At 42.1% G+C, this 19728-nt stretch overlaps 1 protein-coding gene across 1 annotated transcript in view; it reads left to right on the forward strand.

Annotated features, from left to right (window-relative positions):
• MEI1 (meiotic double-stranded break formation protein 1) overlaps positions 1-19728 on the forward strand; it is a 75046-nt gene that overhangs the window by 11359 nt on the left and 43959 nt on the right. The window contains exons 8-15 of the mRNA XM_030320789.1: positions 5031-5145; positions 5946-6062; positions 7261-7360; positions 7470-7604; positions 13732-13846; positions 14801-14892; positions 15742-15883; positions 17790-17901. Of these exons, the coding sequence (XP_030176649.1) occupies positions 5031-5145; positions 5946-6062; positions 7261-7360; positions 7470-7604; positions 13732-13846; positions 14801-14892; positions 15742-15883; positions 17790-17901 (928 nt within the window). The remainder of the gene's footprint in view (positions 1-5030; positions 5146-5945; positions 6063-7260; positions 7361-7469; positions 7605-13731; positions 13847-14800; positions 14893-15741; positions 15884-17789; positions 17902-19728) is intronic.

Here is a 19728-nt window from a genome sequence, read left to right on the forward strand (position 1 = left end):
ACTGCTCCTCCTTATTTCCCTGGGATGCCTCTAGAAAGGTCCATGCAAGGCCTGTGAACTTTGAAGAGCAAGTTCTGTGTCTCTGAATCAGAAAATCTCTGATTGGGTTCTTTTCTGTGTTCATTTTTTTGCTGCCATCCTGAAGTCCATGGTGACATCTGGTTAGAACATTTGATCCCAGGCTCAGCAGGACACAAGGTCTGTGTCCTCACAGTGCACTAAGGCAGCATAATGGTGGCAGGGACAGAGATTAGACAACACTTCCCTAGGTGGAGAGATAGGAATCTTGACTTAGGGGCCCTGGCCTCCACTCATATGTGGAGACTGTTCTTCTCTTGGCAACTTTGAATTATCAGTGTGTTATTTTACTACAGCAGCCAGCAAGGTTGGAACTAGGGTGAGATGAGTGAGATATTTGCCTTAGGTGTAAAATAAGGGGGTGCTAAAAACCTCAGCAATCAGGATAGTGTTTTAATGCAGTGTGTGTGTGTGTGTGTGTGTGTGTGTGTGTGTGTGTGTATTTTATTTATTTTTATTTATTTATTATTTTTTTAATTTTTAAATTTTTAATTTAAAAAATTTTTTTTTAAATTTTTAATTTTTTATGTGTGTGTGTATTTTATTTTATCTTATTTTATTTTTTTTAATTTTTTTAACGTTTATTTATTTTTGAGACAGAGACAGACAGAGCATGAACAGGGGAGGGGCAGAGAGAGAGGGAGACACAGAATCCGAAGCAGGTTCCAGGCTCTGAGCTGTCAGCACAGAGCCCGACGCGGGGCTCGAAGTCACGGACCGTGAGATCATGACCTGAGCCGAAGTCGGACGCTTAACCGACCGAGCCACCCAGGCGCCCCTGTGTGTGTGTATTTTAAATCTGAGAGAGTGTGAACCCATGAGCAGGGGAGAGGGGCAGAAAAAGAGAAAATCTTAAGCAGGCTCTGTGCTCAGTGCAGAGCCCAATGTGTGGCTTAATCCCATGACCCTGGGATCATGACCTGAGCTGAAATCAGGAGTTGGATGCTCAACCGACTGAGCCACCCAGGCTCAATTTTGTATATATTTATGTATTAAAAAAAAATATATATATATATATATAGGGTTGCCTGAGTGGCTCAGTCGGTTGAGTGTCCGACTTTGGCTCAGGTCATGATCTCTCGGTTTGTGAGTTTGAGCCCCACATCAGGCTCTGTGCTGACAACTCGGAGCCTGGAGCCTGCTTCGGATTCTGTGTCTTGTTCTCTCTCTGCCCCTCCTCTGCTCATGCTCTGTCTTTCTCTGTGTCTCAATAATAAATAAACATTAAAAAAATTTTTTTTAAATATATATATATAATTAAAATTTTTTTAATGTTTATTCGTTTTTGAGAGAAGAGACAGAGACAGCATTGAGTGGGAGACAGGCAGACACATAGAGAGACACAGAACTCAGTGCAGGCTGCAGGCTCCTCGCTGTCAGCACAGAGTCCAAAGTGGGGCTAGAACTCACGAATGGCGAGATCATGACCTGAGCCAAAGTTGGATGCTTAACCTTGACTGAGCCACCCAGGTGCCCTGTATGTATGTGTATATATATATATATATATATATTTTTTTTTTTTTTAAATGTATATATATATTTTTTTTTTTGAGAGAGAGAGCATGAGCAGAGGAGGGGCAGAGAGAGAGGGAGAGAGAGGATCCGAAGCGGGCTCTGCACTGAAAGCAACAAGCCTGATATGGGACTCAAACTCACAAACCATGAGATCATGGCCTGAGCTGAAGTCGGATACTCAACTGACTGAGCCACCCAGGTGCCCCTGCAATATTTTCTTAAAAATCAAAGTTAATGCAAAAAAAAAAAAAAAGAAAGTTAATGCATAGTGAACAAAATACCAAAATTTTAAATAAAGATAAGATCAACATATATCCTTTTATCTCTGTTCTGGCATATTTGTCAGAGTCTAATGCTATTCCTCCCTGATTTTGGCTGGTAATCAACTTATTCTCCCTTAATTCAGATCCCTAGGAATATATTGTCAATGTTTGTGTCTCTTCTGTTGCAATGTTGATCCATTCATTTAGTCAAATACATACTGAGCACTAATATGAGGTGTTAGTTACTGTGTTAGGCACTGGGAATATCATGGTATGTAAACAGACAAGTTCCTTGCCTTTGCATGGTCTCCTGGGGAAGGCAGGTAATAAACAAGCAAATGACCAAGCAAAGTATTCTACTTTTGCTATAAAGGAAACAAAGAGGAGATGAGATAGTAGTGAGGAAGGCCAGCTACAGGTTGAGTGGTAGGCAGGGCCTCTCTGAAGGGTTGACACTTGAGCTGATGCTTGAAGATTTAAAGTCAGCCAGTGATCAATTATACCTCAATGAGGCTGAAAATAAGTAAATTAAGTAAGTAAGCTAGTGATATGAAGAGTGGGCAGAAAAGTATGTCAGGCAGAGGGAACAGCAAATAAAGGCTAGAGGAAGAGAGATGCCTGATGTGTTCTAGGAGCAGATGGAGGCCAATGGGATGGATGGTGGGTAGAATGTGATGTGGCCCAAGATGAATTTACACTTGATCTTAGCCAAAAGGCCAAGAAGTGATAGCCTAAGATGAGTCTAGAGATTGAACAGGAAAAATCATGCTAGTCCTGATGGGTCACGGTAAATAATTAGGATCTTTTTATTTTATTTTATTTTTTTTTAAATTTTTTTTTCAATGTTTATTTATTTTTGGGACAGAGAAAGACAGAGCATGAACAGGGGAGGGGCAGAGAGAGAGGGAGACACAGAATCGGAAACAGGCTTCAGGCTCTGAGCCATCAGCCCAGAGCCCGACGCGGGGCTCGAACTCACAGACCGCGAGATCGTGACCTGGCTGAAGTCGGACGCTTAACCGACTGCGCCACCCAGGCGCCCCAATTAGGATCTTTTTAAAGACAGATGTTCATAATTAATTTTGTTTATGATGAAAAATAGGTTTGGAGTATTTTCTTTCTCAACACAATAAGGAACATGCACTTTAAGCCAAGAATTGTTGTTTTTGCTTAGCAGTTAAATACCATTTTTCTTTTTTTTTTAATTATTTATTTTTTAATGTTTTTTACCTTTGAGAGAGAGAGCGAGAGAGAGAGAGCATGAATGGGGAAGGGGCAGAGAGAGACACACACACACATAGAATCTGAAGCAGGCTCCAGGCTCTGAGCTGTCAGCTTTGAGATCATGACCTGAGCCGAAGTTGGACGCCTAACTGACTGAACTCCTAATATCATTAGGAACTCCCAGGTGCTCCTAAATATCATTTTTTTTAAGACAAGTTTTTTTTTTTTTTTTTACATTTTAACAGCTCCGAAATTGGGAGACATTTTACCATCAGTGCTGTGTTATAGCTTAATAATAGCTCTTTTACTCTTAGTGGTATATAAACTAATGGTTTACCTTACATCAGTAGCATTTTAAGATACATGTCATTTCCTATATAAAATAGAAGATAAAGATTAATGCTGTATAGAAACCCCTTTGCATACTAATAGAAAGACTGATCATGTGTCCATATTCAAGCCTGACATAACTGAGATGAGTTTAAGCTTGCCTCTCTACCAGATATGAATGTGACTTGGTCGTTTTCCTTTGCAACTCTAAAACCAGGCACACCCTCCTTTATGGCTCATGATATATGTTCTACTCATCATTTTCCCCTAGAATTCCAGTTTCTCCTACACTTAAAATCTGGGAGCACCTGGCTGGCTTAGTCAGAGGAGCATGTGATCTTGATCTCGGGGTCTTGAGTTTGAGCCCCAGGTGGCGTATAGAGACTACTTAATAAATAAAACTTAAAAGAAATATGTAGTTGCAATTAACCCTTTCCTTGATTTCTGAAAGTGCTATAGGACTTCTGATAGCTATGGTGTCCAGTAGGACTTTGGAAATTCATTGAAATGTTTTGAGTAGTGGAATAATCTGATCTAAAATTTGATGGAGGAGGCATCTCTGTTGTAGGAGGATGCCTAAATTTGGATGTGGCTGACATAAGTTTCTGCCTTACCTTTTCCACTTACTAGCTATGTGGCCTGGAATAAGTGACTTAACCTCCATGAGCTTTGATTCCTTCCTCTGTGTGTTGAGAGTCTCCAAGACTACCCCCAGGTTCAATGGTTCACTAGGAGGGCTCACAGGATTCAGTAAAGAGTCATACTCATGCCCCTTATTACAGTGAAAGAATACAAAGCAAAATTGGCAAAGAGAAAAGCTGTGTGGGGTGAAATCTGGGGGACAACCAGGCACAAGCTTTTAAGAGTCCTCTCTCCGTGGAGTCAGACAAAGATGCACTTTATTCCTTCAGCAATCAACTGTGGCAACACATGTGATTTGTTGCCTGGCAGAGAAGCTTATTAGAGTCTCAGTGCCCAAGATTTTTATTGGGGGCAGACTGATCATGTAGGCATCCTCTGCCTAGTACAACCAAAGTTGTACAGAATCCCAGGAGGAAAAGCAGGTATTCAGCATAAACTACATTGTTTGTACAAATAGTTTAGTCACAGAGAGTCAATATTAATGGTTCAGGGAGTGGTGGGAGCCCTCCTAAAATCCAACTTCCCAAACCCAGTCAGTGTTCAACCTTATAGACAGGCCTTTCTAAGGATAACAGTCTCAGGCCTGCTATGTTGGTTCCTTTCAGCACACCCTGTAGAGTGAGGCTCATGGTAGAACTTTCCCCTGGTATGTTTCAGGCTTGTTGCAAGCATCAAAACCAGATGAGGGCTGTGAAAGTAGTTCTGTTAATGAAGGCCCAAACCCTTCCTGGTGACAGTTTTTAGTGTCCTTTGAGTGCCATTGTGTTCTTTTGTTCTGTTTCTCACCTGCTGTTCTTCAGGCAGACTCCTTTCCATAATCTAGAATTTGCTCTCCCTGAGTACCATCCTTGTGCCTGATGCCATCTAGTGCAGGAGGGATTCAGAGAGGAATTGGGCTCTTGCCCTGTGGCACTCAGGCTGCTACCCTCTACCTGTCAGTGGTGTGACTGCAGCACTTTTTGCTGCCTGTTTCTCCAGCTTCTCCTCTCTAGAGATGAGACTCTACAGGTGGCCAGTGCCCACTGTATAACTGCGGTGCTGGTCCACTCTCCAGCGAAGCATGCCCCAGCCTTCATCCATGCCGACATCCCAGGTAGGGAGCTCCATCTAATCTCCTCTGAGGGCCCTGGGGTTCTGACTGGAGACCCTTGAGTCACACAGCGGTAGCTGTGCTATTGGGGTTCTTTGATAATACATTCTGGAGGGATGGGCTGGTGGCAGGCTCAGTTGTACAGGACAGACTCTAGGAAGTAGGCCTCATAAAGTGAATCCTCTTGCTATGCACCTCTTAGATGACCTTGAGCAATTTGTTACTGATCTTTGTCATTTATTTGACCATCTAGGAAAAAGCACCTAGTGTGAGGTGGTGGAAAGACCTGTGGACAGGAAGGCAAAGGGAACTAATGTTTCTTGAGGGCTTGTCATGACCAGGAAATATGCCCTGAGGTGCACTGTAAGTGCTGCCACGTTCAGGTTCTCATCTTTGCTGTTTTATGGATTAGGAAATTGAGGATCAGAGAAGGGAAATGACTGGTGTAAATTTATAAGGCTAGTCACTGACAGAGAAGGGATATGAAATCAAGCCTCTGGCTTTAAAAACTTTTCTCTGCATCCTGCTATTACCCATCCTGAATTCCAGTCCCACCTCTACCACTAACAGTACCTCTCTCTGGGTCTCAGTTACCTCATCTTTTAAAAAGATGAGGTTAGATCCTAACCCTGAGGTTATTTTCCAGGCTTATCTGTGAATTCATGATCATGTCTCATGGAGAGGGTGTGTAAAGAGATGAAGTAATAGGTGTGAGATGCTGAACGAATCCATGGCCCTAGCTTTAGTTAATGGATCGTGATCACGCAATGGTCATCCATTGTTTTCTCCCCTCTTCCGGCCAGAGTTCCTCTTTGAGCACCTTTCCTCTTCCAGCGAAGTGCTCGTCTGGTTCAGCTATAACTGCTTGATACTTCTGGCGGAAGAGCCCCTCTTCTTTTCTAAGTGCCACACGGTGTATGGTGAGTGATGTGAGTCCTCCACGAGCTCTGGGTAGGGTGGTCAGCACTTTGAAGTTGGGTAGTAGTGAAAATGACGGGGGACTAGCCTATACCTTGGAGGGATGGCTGGGTCTGGTCATCTCTATTAGCCCAAACTCATTACCAGATTCCATATGGAAGCAATGATATCCAGACAGTTCCCCTCACAGATTGACAGAAGTATCTATGTTTGGCGAGAAAAAGGCACTCCTATTAGCTGCTGAATGAATTCCAATTGTACCTTAAGAACAACTTTACTCAGCCTTTTATTCAGTCCTTTTCTGTCCATCTAGTTAATCCCTAAGTTTTGCTGATTCAGCCTTTCAAGTTTTCTTGAAACTGTCCCTTCCTTTTCCTTCTTGGTGATACCTTCTTTGTCAGGGACTTTTTTTTTTTTTCTTAATGTGTATTTATTTTTGAGAGACAGAGAGACAGAGAACAAGTTGGGGAGGGGCAGAGAGAGAGAGGGAGATACAGAATCCGAAGCAGGCTCCAGGCTCTGAGCTGTCAGCACAGAGCCCGACCCGGGACTCGAACCTGTGAAATGTGAAATTATGACCTGAGCGGAAGTTAGACACTTAACCAACTGAGCCACCCAGGCGCCCCTTGTCTGGGACTTTTTATATCCTGTCTGGATTTTTAGGCAGGGCGCATTCAGTCATTTATTTTATATTCTGTGTTCCTGTTCTATTCCAGGCACCAGGCTAGGACCTAGAGATTTAGGGATACATATAATGTGGTCCCTGTCCTCTGGAAGGGGAGAGAGATATAAACAAGCTGATTAGGGCTCTGCTAGAGGAAAATACAGGGGATATGGGAGCTCAGTGGAGGCCCACAGCTCTGCCTGAGGCCCACAGCTCTGACTTGACTTTTGAGAAAGAATAGGAGTGTGTCTAGTAGAAAAGGCACAACTTGGTCAGTAGACGTTCACTGAATACCTCGAGTACCAGGGCCTGTGCTATGGCTTGTGCTGGGTTTCAGGGAGACAGAGATGAATCAGATAAGGGCCCGCCCTCAAAGATCTCACAGTCCCATCCCATCAGTTCAACCTTGTCAGGGCCTCTCCATGAGGGGTCACCAGCAAAAATGTGCTACCCAGAACCTCTTACTTCTCCTGGGCAGGCATTGAAGAAACTACCAACTACTGATCCTTGGCCTCTGCCATGTCATTTTGAAATAGGGATTGAGTCAGTGGTGAGGAGCCTACAGGGAAGCCTGCGGATGAACAACACAGAGCTACATAAGGAGGGCCTGCTGCTTTTTGCTGAGATCCTCACTCGGTGAGCGAAGTGATGTGAAATTGACCTGTAGGAGCCAGACTGGAGAAGGAAAGAAGGTGGAGTCAGTGATAGGCATTCACTTACTCATTGCTCATTTACCATTTCTTAGGCAGCCAGAGGAGATCAAACTGTTCACAAGCTCAACCATGTGTAGAGATGCTGGCCGTGCCCTCCAAGAGGCAGTAAATAGCCCTGTGCTGGAAGTGGCTGCTGAGGCAGTGAAGGCCATTTCTGCCTTTCTGAGGTGAGAGACCCAGGTGGGCTGAACTTTCTACCTCTGTGTGTCCCGCAGGCCAGGTCAAGTCAGGGAAGCTTCTGGGAGGTACTTGTCCTTTGGGTCAGGGAATCAATCAATCTTCCCTTCCTTCCTTCCTTCCTTCCTTCCTTCCTTCCTTCCTTCCTTCCTTCCTTCCTTCCTTCCTTTTTCAATAAAATATATATATATATGTATATATATATATTTTTTTTTTCCAGGAATAGACTTTAGTGATTCATCACTTATATTTAACACCCAGTGCTCTTCCCAACCAATGTCCCCCTTAATGCCCCTGACCCCTTTAGCGCTTCCCCCCACCTAACACCCCACCAGCAACCTTCAGTTTGTTCTCTGTATTTAGGAGTCTGTTATGGTTTGTCTCCCTCTCTGTTTTTATATTATTTTTACTTCCCTTCCTATATATTCATCTATTATGTATCTTAAATCCCACATATGAGTGAAATCATATGATATTTATCTTCTTCTGACTGACTTATTTCACTTAGCATAATACACTCTAGTTCCATCCACGTTGTTGCAAATGGCAAGATTTCATTTTTTTCATCGCTGAGTAATATTCCATTAAATATATATACCACATCTTTTTTATCTATTCATCAGTTGATGGACATTTGGGCTCTTTCCATACTTTGGCTATTGTTGATAGTGCTGCTATAAACATTGGGGTGCATGTGCCCCTTCGAATCAGCATTTTTGTGTCCTTTGAATAATTACCTAGTAGTGCAGTTGCTGGGTTGTAGGATAGTTCTATTTTTAACTTTTTGAGGAACCTCCATACTTTTTTCCAGTGTGGCTGCACCAGTTTGCATTCCCACAAGCAGTGCAAAAGGGTTCCCCTTTCTCTGCATTCTTGCCAACATCTGTTGTTGCCTGAGTTGTTAATTTTAACTATTCTGACAGGTGTGAGTTGGTATGTCATTGTAGTTTTGATTTGTATTTCCCTGATGATGGATGATGTTGACCATTTTTTCATGTGTCTGTTAGCCTTCTGGATGTCTTCTTTGGAAAAGTATCCATTCATGTATTTTGCCCATTTCACTAGTTTTTTTTTTTTTTTGGGGGGGTGTTGAGTTTGATAAGTTCTTTATCTTATATGTCATTTGCAAATATCTTCTCCCATTCCATCGGTTGCCTTTTAGTTTTGCTGATTGTTTCCTTTGCTGTGCAGAAGCTTTTTATCTTGATGAGGTCCCAATAGTTCACTTTTGCTTTTGTTTCCCTTGCCTCCGGAGACATGTCAAGTAAGAAGTTGCTGTGGTCGAGGTCAGAGGTTGTTGCCTGTTCTCTCCTCTAGGATTTTGATGGCTTCCTGTCTTACGTTTAGGTCTTTCATACATCTTGAGTTTATTTTGTGTATGGTGTAAGAATGTGGTTCCAGGTTCATTCTTTTGCATGTTGCTGTCCAGTTTCCCAGCACCATTTGCTGAAGAGGCTTTTTTCCTTGGATATTCTTTCCTGCTTTGTCAAAGAGTAGTTGGCCATAAGTTTGTGGGTCTATTTCTGGGTTTTCTATTCTGTTCCATTGATCTATGTGTCTGTTTTTGTGCCAGTACCATACTGTCTTGATTACAGCTTTGTAATATAACTTGAAGTCTGGAATTGTGATGCCTCCTGCTTTGGTTTTCTTTTTCAAGATTGCTTTGGCTATTCGGGGTCTTTTCTGGTTCCATACAAATTTTAGGATTGTTTTTTCTAGCTCTGTGAAGAATGCTGGTGTTATTTTGATAGGGATTGCATTGAATATGTAGATTGCTTTGGGTAGTGTTGACATTTTAACAATATTTGTTCTTCCAATCCATGAGCATGGAATCTTTTTCCATTTTTTTGTGTGTCATCTTCAGTTTCTTTAATAAGCTTTCTATAGTTTTTAGTATATATATTTTTCACCTCTTTGGTTAGGTTTATTCCTAGGTATTTTATGGTTTTTGGTGCAAGGGAAATTTTCATGAATTTTTTCTTTCCAGTACGTTATTTACTCTGTTCTCTCTTTCTGGAACTGCCATTCCAATGTTGGACATTCTGGATGGGTCCTTTAATTTTCTTTGTTTTCTGAAATCTTTTCTTTTTTTTTTTTTCATCATGCACTAGTTTCTGGGAAATTTTATTGACTTTATGTTTCTTGAAATTTTTTTTTAATGTTTATTTTTGAAAAAGTGAGAGAAAGCGTGAGCGGGGGAGGAGCAGAGAGAGATGCACACACAGAATCTGAAGCAGGCTCCAGGCTCTAAGCTGTCAGCCCAGAGCCTGATGCAGGGCTCGAACTCACGAGCTGTGAGATCATGACCTGAGCTGAAGTCAGACACTCAACCGACTGAACCACCCAGGTGCCCCAATTGACTTTATCTTTCAGCCCTTCATTTGTGTGTTTTATTTCTGCTTTCATATTTAATTTGGAAGAGTTCTTTCCAATTCTCTGCATTTTTTTAAATTTTAAAAATGTTTATTTATTTATTTTGAGAGAAAGAGAGCACATGAGTGAGGGAGGGTCAGAGAGAGAGGAAGAGAGAGAGAATCCCAAGCAGACTTCGTGCTGTCAGCACAGAGCCTGATGTGGTGTTTGGACCCACAAACCATGAGGTCATGATCTGAGCTGAAATAAAGATCAGATGCTTAACCAACTGAGCCACCCAGGTACCCCTTAATTTTTTTTTAAGTAAGCTCTATGCCCAATGTGGGGTTTGAACTCATGACCCTGAGATCAAGAATCGCATACTCCACTGAGCCAGCCAGACACCCCATCTGCATGTTTTTACATAGCATTTTATTCTATTTATTTCATGGATGTAATTTTTTAAAACTTTTAGTCAAGATTTTTCTCCTACTTCCTTTCTACTAATTGTTATTTTTGCCTAAAATGTTCTTCCCTAAAATCTTTGCATGAGTGGCTTCTTCCCATTATCATTCAGGTCGCATTCAGAGCATCCTTCCCTAACTAATCCATTAGGCTGTTATATAGCACCTATCAAACACTTGATGTTCTTGTTTATTCTTTTGTTTTGTGTCTCTCCTCATTATAATAATAATAATCTCCAAAAGATCAGGGACCATGTCAGTTTTTTTACTACTATACGCCTCATTTCTGGAAGATAGTGTATCAATGAAGGATGTCAAAATAGATGGTAAGACTAAGAGATCTTAGGGTCAGGATGGAAATTATAACTTAGAAAGATGCTGGATATCTTGAAAAAAAAGTAATGGAGGAAACTTGAATAAATTCCGTTTCCATGTTTTCCCTTCTAAAACTCTAACAAAGTAATATATTCAAATAATAAAAAATAAAATATACAGGTATATAATGGAAAAGAACAGTCTCCTGTCCCCACTTCCTAAAGGAAACTAACTTTAATTCATTTTGGTTTTAATTCTGGTGATTATCTCCCTACATCTAAACAATATGCTTATAATGGTGCTACTTTGTCAATTTAGGACATTATTCATTGAATCACCAGTAAGAAAGACCAAGATTTAGTTCATGTTATTTTGTCTTCTCTACATTTCCTTGGCATTTTTGCCAACATAATATTTTATGTTTTCAAACCTTTAAATAGTATACTTAAAACTTGTATTTCGGGGCGCCTGGGTGGCGCAGTCGGTTAAGCGTCCGACTTCAGCCAGGTCACGATCTCGCGGTCCGTGAGTTCGAGCCCCGCGTCAGGCTCTGGGCTGATGGCTCAGAGCCTGGAGCCTGTTTCGGATTCTGTGTCTCCCTCTCTCTCTGCCCCTCCCCCGTTCATGCTCTGTCTCTCTCTGTCCCAAAAATAAATAAACGTTGAAAAAAAAAAATTAAAAAAAAACTTGTATTTCTTGTTCCCTCAACTTGAAGAGCTTTCTCTTGACTCCCCACTTGGTTAGCTGAGTATATTAGCGTACAACTTTTCCTTTCTCCTCTCCTCTCTACCTTCTACTTCTCAATGTCAGCCAGCTGTACCTTTAATTTTACATGGTAAAGGTTAATATTTATAGTCTCTTTGTGACTATATTGAAGTCTTTGTGATTTGACTCTGGGTTGGTTCTAAAAATGGAAGCAAAAAATAACATTTATATTACAATGACTTCAGTCTGTCTCTTTTTCCCCTTTGTCCTTTCCTGGATTTGAATCTCTAAATCTGGGGCATGAATCTCAGTGAGGGTGAGATGAGAAACCAACAGAGTAACAAAGGTACAGAATAAGAGCAGTGTCAATTAGAGGTGTTCATGCAGAACTGGAGGTCTCCCAGGAGGCTAGTGTTATAGGGGACTGGTAGCTCCTTTCAGGCAGGAGATGGATGATGAGAGAGATTTAGATTTGTGGAAGGACCATGTTGGGGGGGAAGTATAGGGATTACTTAGGGTACAGTAGCTAGTCTAGCTAGCAGGTTGTGTGAAGGGAGTAGTGCGTGAAGAAGCTGGGAAAGCTGAGTAGGTCAGAATTGTGGAGAGTGCTAGGTAGGAGGTGGTTATTAATCCTAAGATGATTTTACTTTTCATGTTAGTTTCCTAGAAGGTTTACTGAGGTGTTCCCTCTGAGGGAGAGTGTGGTTCAGTGGGTCTCTGGGAAGCACAACTGGAAGGAGGAATGAGGAGGGAGAATTGCTGAAAAGAATTTAAAGATGGCGGAACTAGGGATTGACAATCAGTGTAGGGTAGAAGCGTAGAGCTCCTAGAAGTGAAGAAGAAAAGGGAAATCAAGCCTTAACTGTATGCAGTGAACTGAGTGCCTGTTAGAAAGCCCAGCAGATTACTGTCAGTGTTCAAAAAAGGGCCACGGCTGAAGGTTAACATAGGTTTCTCCTGAGTTACCGTGCTGGTTTGAATAGCACCCCTCTAAAATTCATGCTCACCCATAACCTCTGAATGTGACCTTATTTGGGAATAGGGCCTTTGATTGAATTAAAATGAGGTCACACAGTACGGGCTCCTAAATCCAAAGACTGGTGCCCTTATAAGGAGAGGGAGATTCGGACATATAGTAACAGTCACACACAGAGGGAAGGTGCCCATGTGAAGAAGACATAGAAATGTGACTTCGGCTGTGAGCCAAAGGATGACAAAGATTGCTGGCAACCATCAGCAGCTGAGGGGGCAAGGCAGGATTCTTCCCTGGAGCCCTTAGAGGGAACCGACGCCTTGATTTCGGACTTCTGGTCCCTAGAACTATGAGAGCACAAGTTTCTGTTGTTTTAAGCCATGTAGTTCGTGGCAATTTGTTACAGCATCCCTAGGCAACAAATGCAGCTACCTTATACCCTGTCAAGTAGTCATTCATTCATTTAACATCTTTTTTAAAATTTATCATCAGTTTGTAATGCATCTAGCTCTGTTTAGGTAGCTGGACTCTGGCCTCTTAGAGCTTACAATTAGACTAGTCAATGACTCTTGCCTTCCTGAATCTATGGAATATGAAGGCTCAAATGGACCCTAAGTGTTACTTTCTATGTTTATCCCATACTCACAATGATTGAATCTCCAAAAGTAGTTTCTAGTTTTTGCTTATAGTTTCTAAGAATGGGGAGTCACTCCTCCTAGATTTTCCCCTTTACCTCTATAGAGTTTGACTCTTAGAACGTTCTTCCCTATTCTGAAATAAAGTCTGAGTCCTGATAACATTTACCTGTTGATTGTGGTTTTCCTTATCAAGGTAACAGAGCAAATTTGATCTCTCTTCTCCAAGAGAGCTTATCACTAAGTTGAGGACAGTGGCCATATACATCTCTTGATGCACCTTCAGTTCTAGATAATACTTCTTCACCAGGAGGTTCTTCTCTGTGAGAAAACCCTGTCTACTTAATAACAACAATAATAGTCATAGCTGCCATTTATAAGGGCTTACTATCTATTAAGCATCATTCTAAGTGCTTTATCTAATTTGATCCTTAAAATAATTTTATGAGGAAAGTACTATGATCTCTCATTTAATAGATGAGAAAACTGAGGGTTAGGGAGGATGAGGAATCTGCACAAAGTCATGCAGCTAGACAAGTGTTGGAACAAGTATTTTTATCAGATCAAATCCTGGACCCATCACACTGCCCCCCGCCCCCTTGCCTGAGAACCTGAGGGTATCTTGGACTACCTTTACCTTACCCTAAGCCTGCCTTTGTCTCTCTGGCTGCAGGAAGGACCACCAGAGTGCTCTCCCTGTGCAGTATAGGGAACTGCGGGCCTTGCTTGAAGCCATGCTGAACCGGTGTGCAGATTTTTCCCAGACTCCACTGAACAGGAGGCCCCTGGTCAGTACACTGCATACAGCTTGTTCCTTCTGAAGATCATGCTATAATGTGTTTTAAGAAGATAATTGCCTTACCTTTTTATGACTCTTTGTAGCTTTTTCTCATGCACACATATCTATAATGAGATTTTTTTTTCCCCTCACTGCAGAGCTTTAAAGCTTAATAACTGCTATCCTTGTTTTTAAAGATTTGGAAACTGAAGCCACAGGATTAAATAATTTTTCTCTAAGGTCCAAAATTAGCAAGTACCTGAATTTGGATAGTAAATCCCAGGGTATTTGTACCCAAACCTACTACACTATACCACTTTGTCTTTTATATCATCCAAGCAGTTATGGTAAACGTGCTCACAAAATTATTTAAGGGTGAATTCACTAGAATCTTAGAAAGAATCTGACTGATATGCAATGTATTGCAATTATTGGCTTTTAATGGTTCATGGACTGAACATAGCAGAAAGGATACAGTTAATGCGAATGCTGGTTATGTCTTTCAAAATTAACTTTGAAAACTAAGCTTTGCATACGTGATGGGGTGGGAGTTTCATGTGTGTTGGAGCAACTGATATGGGTATTATAGCCAGTTAGACTAATGTCCAACAGCCTGTGACAGCTTATATATATGTATATATATATATATATATATATATATACATATATATATAATAGAATATATGTATAATAGAATATATATACATACACATAAAATAGAACAAGAGCCGGTCCTGTGGTTCACTGGGGGACAGATGGTTAATGTTCCCTCTTCTACCATTTTTAAAAGAGCTATTAGGTGACTAGATTTGTGAGGATATAATCAAGATGCCCTGGAAAGTGTTAGGTTTGTGGGAATGCCAGACTCCGGTGTGAGAGGAAGAGGTCTATAGTCCTCTAAGCACAGATTGAGACACAGAGTAGGTACTTGACTAACAGTACCCACCTCTCCTTCTCACCTCAGGGCCATGCCTCCAGTAGAGATGCGAACAAGGCCATTCTGCGAAGGGGAAAGTTCCTCCTGAGCACTCTGGAGGGATTTAGAAATGCCTGCAGGTGAGGGACCCTCTGTGGTCTGAGGCAGTATTATAGAGGGTGGGAGTGGAAAAGAGTCAGATGAAGGATGAAATTCTAGAAGCAACACTTGATTTCTGATGCTTTGCTGCATAGTGAGAGGACTTTGGCTGGGGCAGAGGTTGGAGATGTGTGTATGTGGAGGGGTGTGTAGAGGTGATTTGAGGAAGAGGAGCAGGAGTAGGAGACTTCTAAAGATTCCCTCCTGGTGAAGTTTTTGTTACTATACAATGAGTCTCCTTGTACGTGAGACTCATGAATGTGTCTCATTTGGCTTTGTTCTTCTTCCCAAATAACGAAGCCCTATAGGTGTTTGCTGAATGCCGGTTGGACTAATTTAGTTCATATTAACAAAATTTGTCATATCTACTCTATGTCAGGCCTGTGGCTAGACAGTGGGAGTAGAAAGATAAATCAGATTGCCCTCTGCCCACAAGGACCTCACGGTGTCTTGGGGAAGAGGCAGTTTTGCATATATATATATATGTGGAATTCATTAGGTTGTCACAATGTGGGGAAGGCATTCCTGGTAGAGAGAGCAGCATATATAAAGGGAAAGAGATATAAAACAGCAAGTAGCATGGTATGTTCAGGGAAGTACATGTGATAAGGTAGAAGAATCATGTATTATGAGAGAGGGGGTGGGGAGCACAAAACTGGAGAGGCATCCAAGGACCAGGTCCTCCCTCATTGAGTCCTCTTAAATTTTCTCCAGATCTGCTGATGGGGATACTTTCCCTGGACCCTGAGCTCAGGCGTCCCTCTGAGAGGATGCTTCTAACCTTTATGTTGTATAGGTAGTATGGATATGCTCACACATTGATTTCTTAGGTTGGCTATGGAATTCCAGAGCGAGCCTTCAGCCCACGAGAATCCATTCACAGCTCCTGGAGCCGAGAAGGAAGACACTTTGGAGGCCTTCTCAGAATTTCTTCTCAGTGCCTGTGACTCCCTTTGTATCCCCATGGTGATGGTGGGTTCCTTTGGGACACACATAGCATGAAGTTTGTAGAGGAGAATGTGAGGTTGAGCCAAGCCGAGAGACATAAGGCAGCGAGTACTCAACCAGACCTTCGGAGGGTCTCAGTAGTACTGTTCCTCAGCCAGTTTTCCTTTTCTTAAAAAAAAAGAAAACAAAGCGTGGGGCACCTGGCTGTCTCATTTAGTGGACAGTGTAATTCTTGGTCTTGGGGTTATGGGTTTGAGCCCCCCATTGGGTGTAGTGATTACTTAAAAATTTTTTAAAAATCTTAACCGCCCCCCACCAAAAACCCAAGATGTAGTGTTTCATTGTAAACCAACAGATGCCTCTTAAGTGAAAGTATAAAGCAGTAACAATAAAATAAATAGGTAGTGTTTATGAAGTGATAAATGCTTCGTATTCATTACCTAATTTGATCATCCCAATGACTGTGTGAGATGGGTGCTATAATATCCCCAAGTGAAAGATGAGGTTGTCTTGTTACAACAGTTGCAAAGCAAGTGCACAACAGTGCTGAGATTTGAACCCATGCATTCTTATGATTAGTAAAGAGCAGTGGTGAATGTCTGATTTAGGCCTCACTAAAGAACCCATATGTATTCTGTAAAATGAGATTTGGCCATTCTGAAGAGAGACCTGGTCCCAAAGAGCTTCGTTTTGAGCTGACTTGAGATAGTGGTGGTAGGAAGATCTGGGTCCGGAGCTGCCGACTGCTCTGATGACTTTGGATGAGTCCTCTCCTCTTTGAGGTTTGGTCATCCTGTGAACCTGTGAGAGGTCCCTTTTAGTCAGGGCACCTCCAAATACCTACTGGGAACAGTAGGTGGCAGCAGGGAGGCATCCTCTGGTTCTGGGGACAGAGAACCTCTTTGAAGAAGCCTTTGAGCCAGCATGCCAGGGTCTTCAGGTGGGTAACTGTCAGAAGCCATGGGCTGCGTGCATGCTCTGATTGGTACTCAGGAGCAGTAACACTTGGGCAGTTCACATTGGTTTCCTCATCTGCTCTGCCTTCTTCCTAGACTTAGGAAGTGTTAAGAGTCAGATCTAGAACTAGAGGATAGAATTATATTATTCTTGCTTTCTACTTTTCCATATTTTACACATTTCTTTAATGAGCATTATTACCTTTCTAATTAAAATTTTTTTTGGTTTAAAAACCAAAGGAAATGAGGCGCCTGAGTGGCTCTGTCAGTTAGGTGTCTGACTCTTGATTTCAGCCTAGGTCCTGATCTCATGGTCATAAATTCAAGCCCTGTGTTGGACTCCATGCTGGGCATGAAGCCTACTTAAAAAAAAAAAAAATAAAAGGAAAGATATCTATAAGAATCATGTCTCTGATATCCAAGCTTTTACAGGTAGGGAAATGAGACACCAAGAGGGGAGGGGGTGGCTGACCCATGGGCACACAGCAACTTTGTGTAGAGCTTGGTCTTGAATCCAGGTTTCTCTACTCTTAATCCAGAGCTCTGTCTGCTACATCAGGCTGCCTCATGACTGACTGTTCAAAGATCACATGAAAAATAAATGTGAAGACAGTTTGTAAAGTATATGATTATTACTAAATGGCTATAGTCATAGGAACTTGAGTGTTATTGTGCATTATAGTTTAAAAAGTACTTTTTACACATCAGATCTCATTTGTTTCCAGGAGGTAGGCCATGTTTTATTCTTTTTGGTACAAAGGCCCAGAAAGGTAATATGTCTTACACAACTTATTAAGTGGTGGGTATAACTCTTGGATGCAAGCCTGTGACTTCAGGTTCCCTAGCTCTTCTTGTGCCCTTCAAGTGAAAGGGGTTGGTCTGTTGTTGCTTGATTTGATGCCAGTTTTGCCAATGCTTTCTTCTTCAGAGGCTCAGTCCCGGTGGGCTGTGTTCTCCCTCTTGGTTCTTTGCAGAGGCACTCAGAGCAGGCCACCCAACCAAACTTGATGGAAGTTTTCCTCTCGATTCTACACAGTCTCTTTGTCATCGTTCCCCACATGAAGGAGAAATTCTCCAAGAAGCTCGGTAGGCAAGTATGGAAGTTGGGAGGGAGGCAGGTGCTTATGCTCAAAGAGAGCATAACCTGTGGGCAGGAGGTTTACGTAATCACTCAGAATCAATATCTGCACTCTTTCCAGTGTTCAGTGAGAGGGAATACCATTAAACAATCAAAGGTACTAAAAATTAAGTTTTCAAATTTATTGATACTTCTCTCAGAATATCAAGGAGGTTCCAGTTCAGAGTCCACAACATGCATCTTTCTGCATTGCCCTCATCCTTCACATTCCCTCAGACCTCACAGGATGTTCAGCATCTCTGACTCCTGAGTACTAAATGTCAGAAGTACCCCCAGTTATTGTGACACCTGGAAAACGTCCCCACGTACTTCCACATGCCTTCTGGGGGAGTGGTGGTACTCTGTGAAAGCTGCTGTCTGTGCGCTGAAGTGCCTTCCGGAAACTGAACCCCAGTGGCTATTGACTCCCTTGGCCTTCTCCAGGCCTTCTTGCATCTATTTATTTTCTTCTCTGACTAGCCATTTTGCCTCCTCAAGTGTAAACCTTCCTTTCTCACTTGTCCTGTTGTCACACTATAAATACTTCAACATGTAGAATAAGCCTAGGAGTCGGAGTCAGAGTCTCCTTTATTTTCCTTAGAAAGTAGGAGGGATGGTGAAAATGGGAAGGGGAAAATAGCCAAAAACAGAAAAGGGAGGAGAGAGAAATATAGTAATAACTAATGATAACTAATACTTATGACACTCTTATTATTGTCAGATACTAATCGCTTCTCGGCCTTTTGGCTAAGATCAAGTGTATTATTGTCAGATACTGTTTTAAGTGCCTTACATGTATTAATTCATTTAGTTCTCATAAAAACCCAAGGGAGTATGTACTATGATTATCTTCATTCTATGGAGAAGCATACTGAAGCTCAGAGAGTTTGAATAACTTGCCCAGGGTCACACTGGAAGTGGTGTGCCCAGGATTCAAATTCAGAGAATCTGGCTCTGGAGCCTGATTTCTTTCTGCATCTCGATGGTATGCTTGCGTCTTATCATTGCCATTTAATGTCTTCTTTTATTCCTATCACATAGTAGGCAGTGGAAAATCTACCACAAAGGAGTAGCCAGGACTCAGTCATGCAGGGCTTTGTTGGCCGTGTGAGGAATCTGGACTTTATCCTAGGAGTTTTGAGTCTAAAAGAAGGCGAGTTATAGGCTCAGCTTTCTGTTTTAGAAAGATCCTTTTTGGATCAGTGTGGACCATGAGTGAGAGGGAGGCAAGACTACAGACAATAGTTTAACCTCTTGCATTAACTCAGGTTGTGATAGGAACTAAACGAAGTGTTGGGAGTGGGTGCAGCAGTTGGATGTGGGGCAGGAGAGAGAGGGAACAGCTCAGGGTAATGCCTTGGGTTTTGGCTGCCATCTAGGTGGATGGTGGTGATTTTTATCAAGAGAAGGCTCACCATAGGAGGATCTGATTTGGAAAGGCAGTAGAGGATGTGATCGGTTTGGGTCAGGATGAGCGTGAGATGCCTGTGAGACGTCCCAGCAGAGAGGTTAGGTAGGTGATTGACCGTGTCTGAAGTCAGGGGAAAGATCTGGTCTTTAGATACAGATATGCAAGTCTTCAGTATCTAGCCTTTCATTAACTCAACAAATACTGATTGGGCACTTACTTCATGAAAGGCGCCGTCCTGGGGCTGAGGATGCAGCAGTGAACAAAATAGAACCCTGTCCTTGTGGGGCCAACTGTCTAGTGGGAAGCAGCTGAAATCCTTCAAGGGAGTGTGTAAAATGAGATGATTAGAGGGAACCAGGACAGAATCAAGGGCAACATTTTAATG

Source organism: Lynx canadensis, chromosome B4 (genome assembly GCF_007474595.2).
Source record: "Lynx canadensis isolate LIC74 chromosome B4, mLynCan4.pri.v2, whole genome shotgun sequence".
NCBI classification, from domain to species: Eukaryota; Metazoa; Chordata; class Mammalia; order Carnivora; family Felidae; genus Lynx; species Lynx canadensis.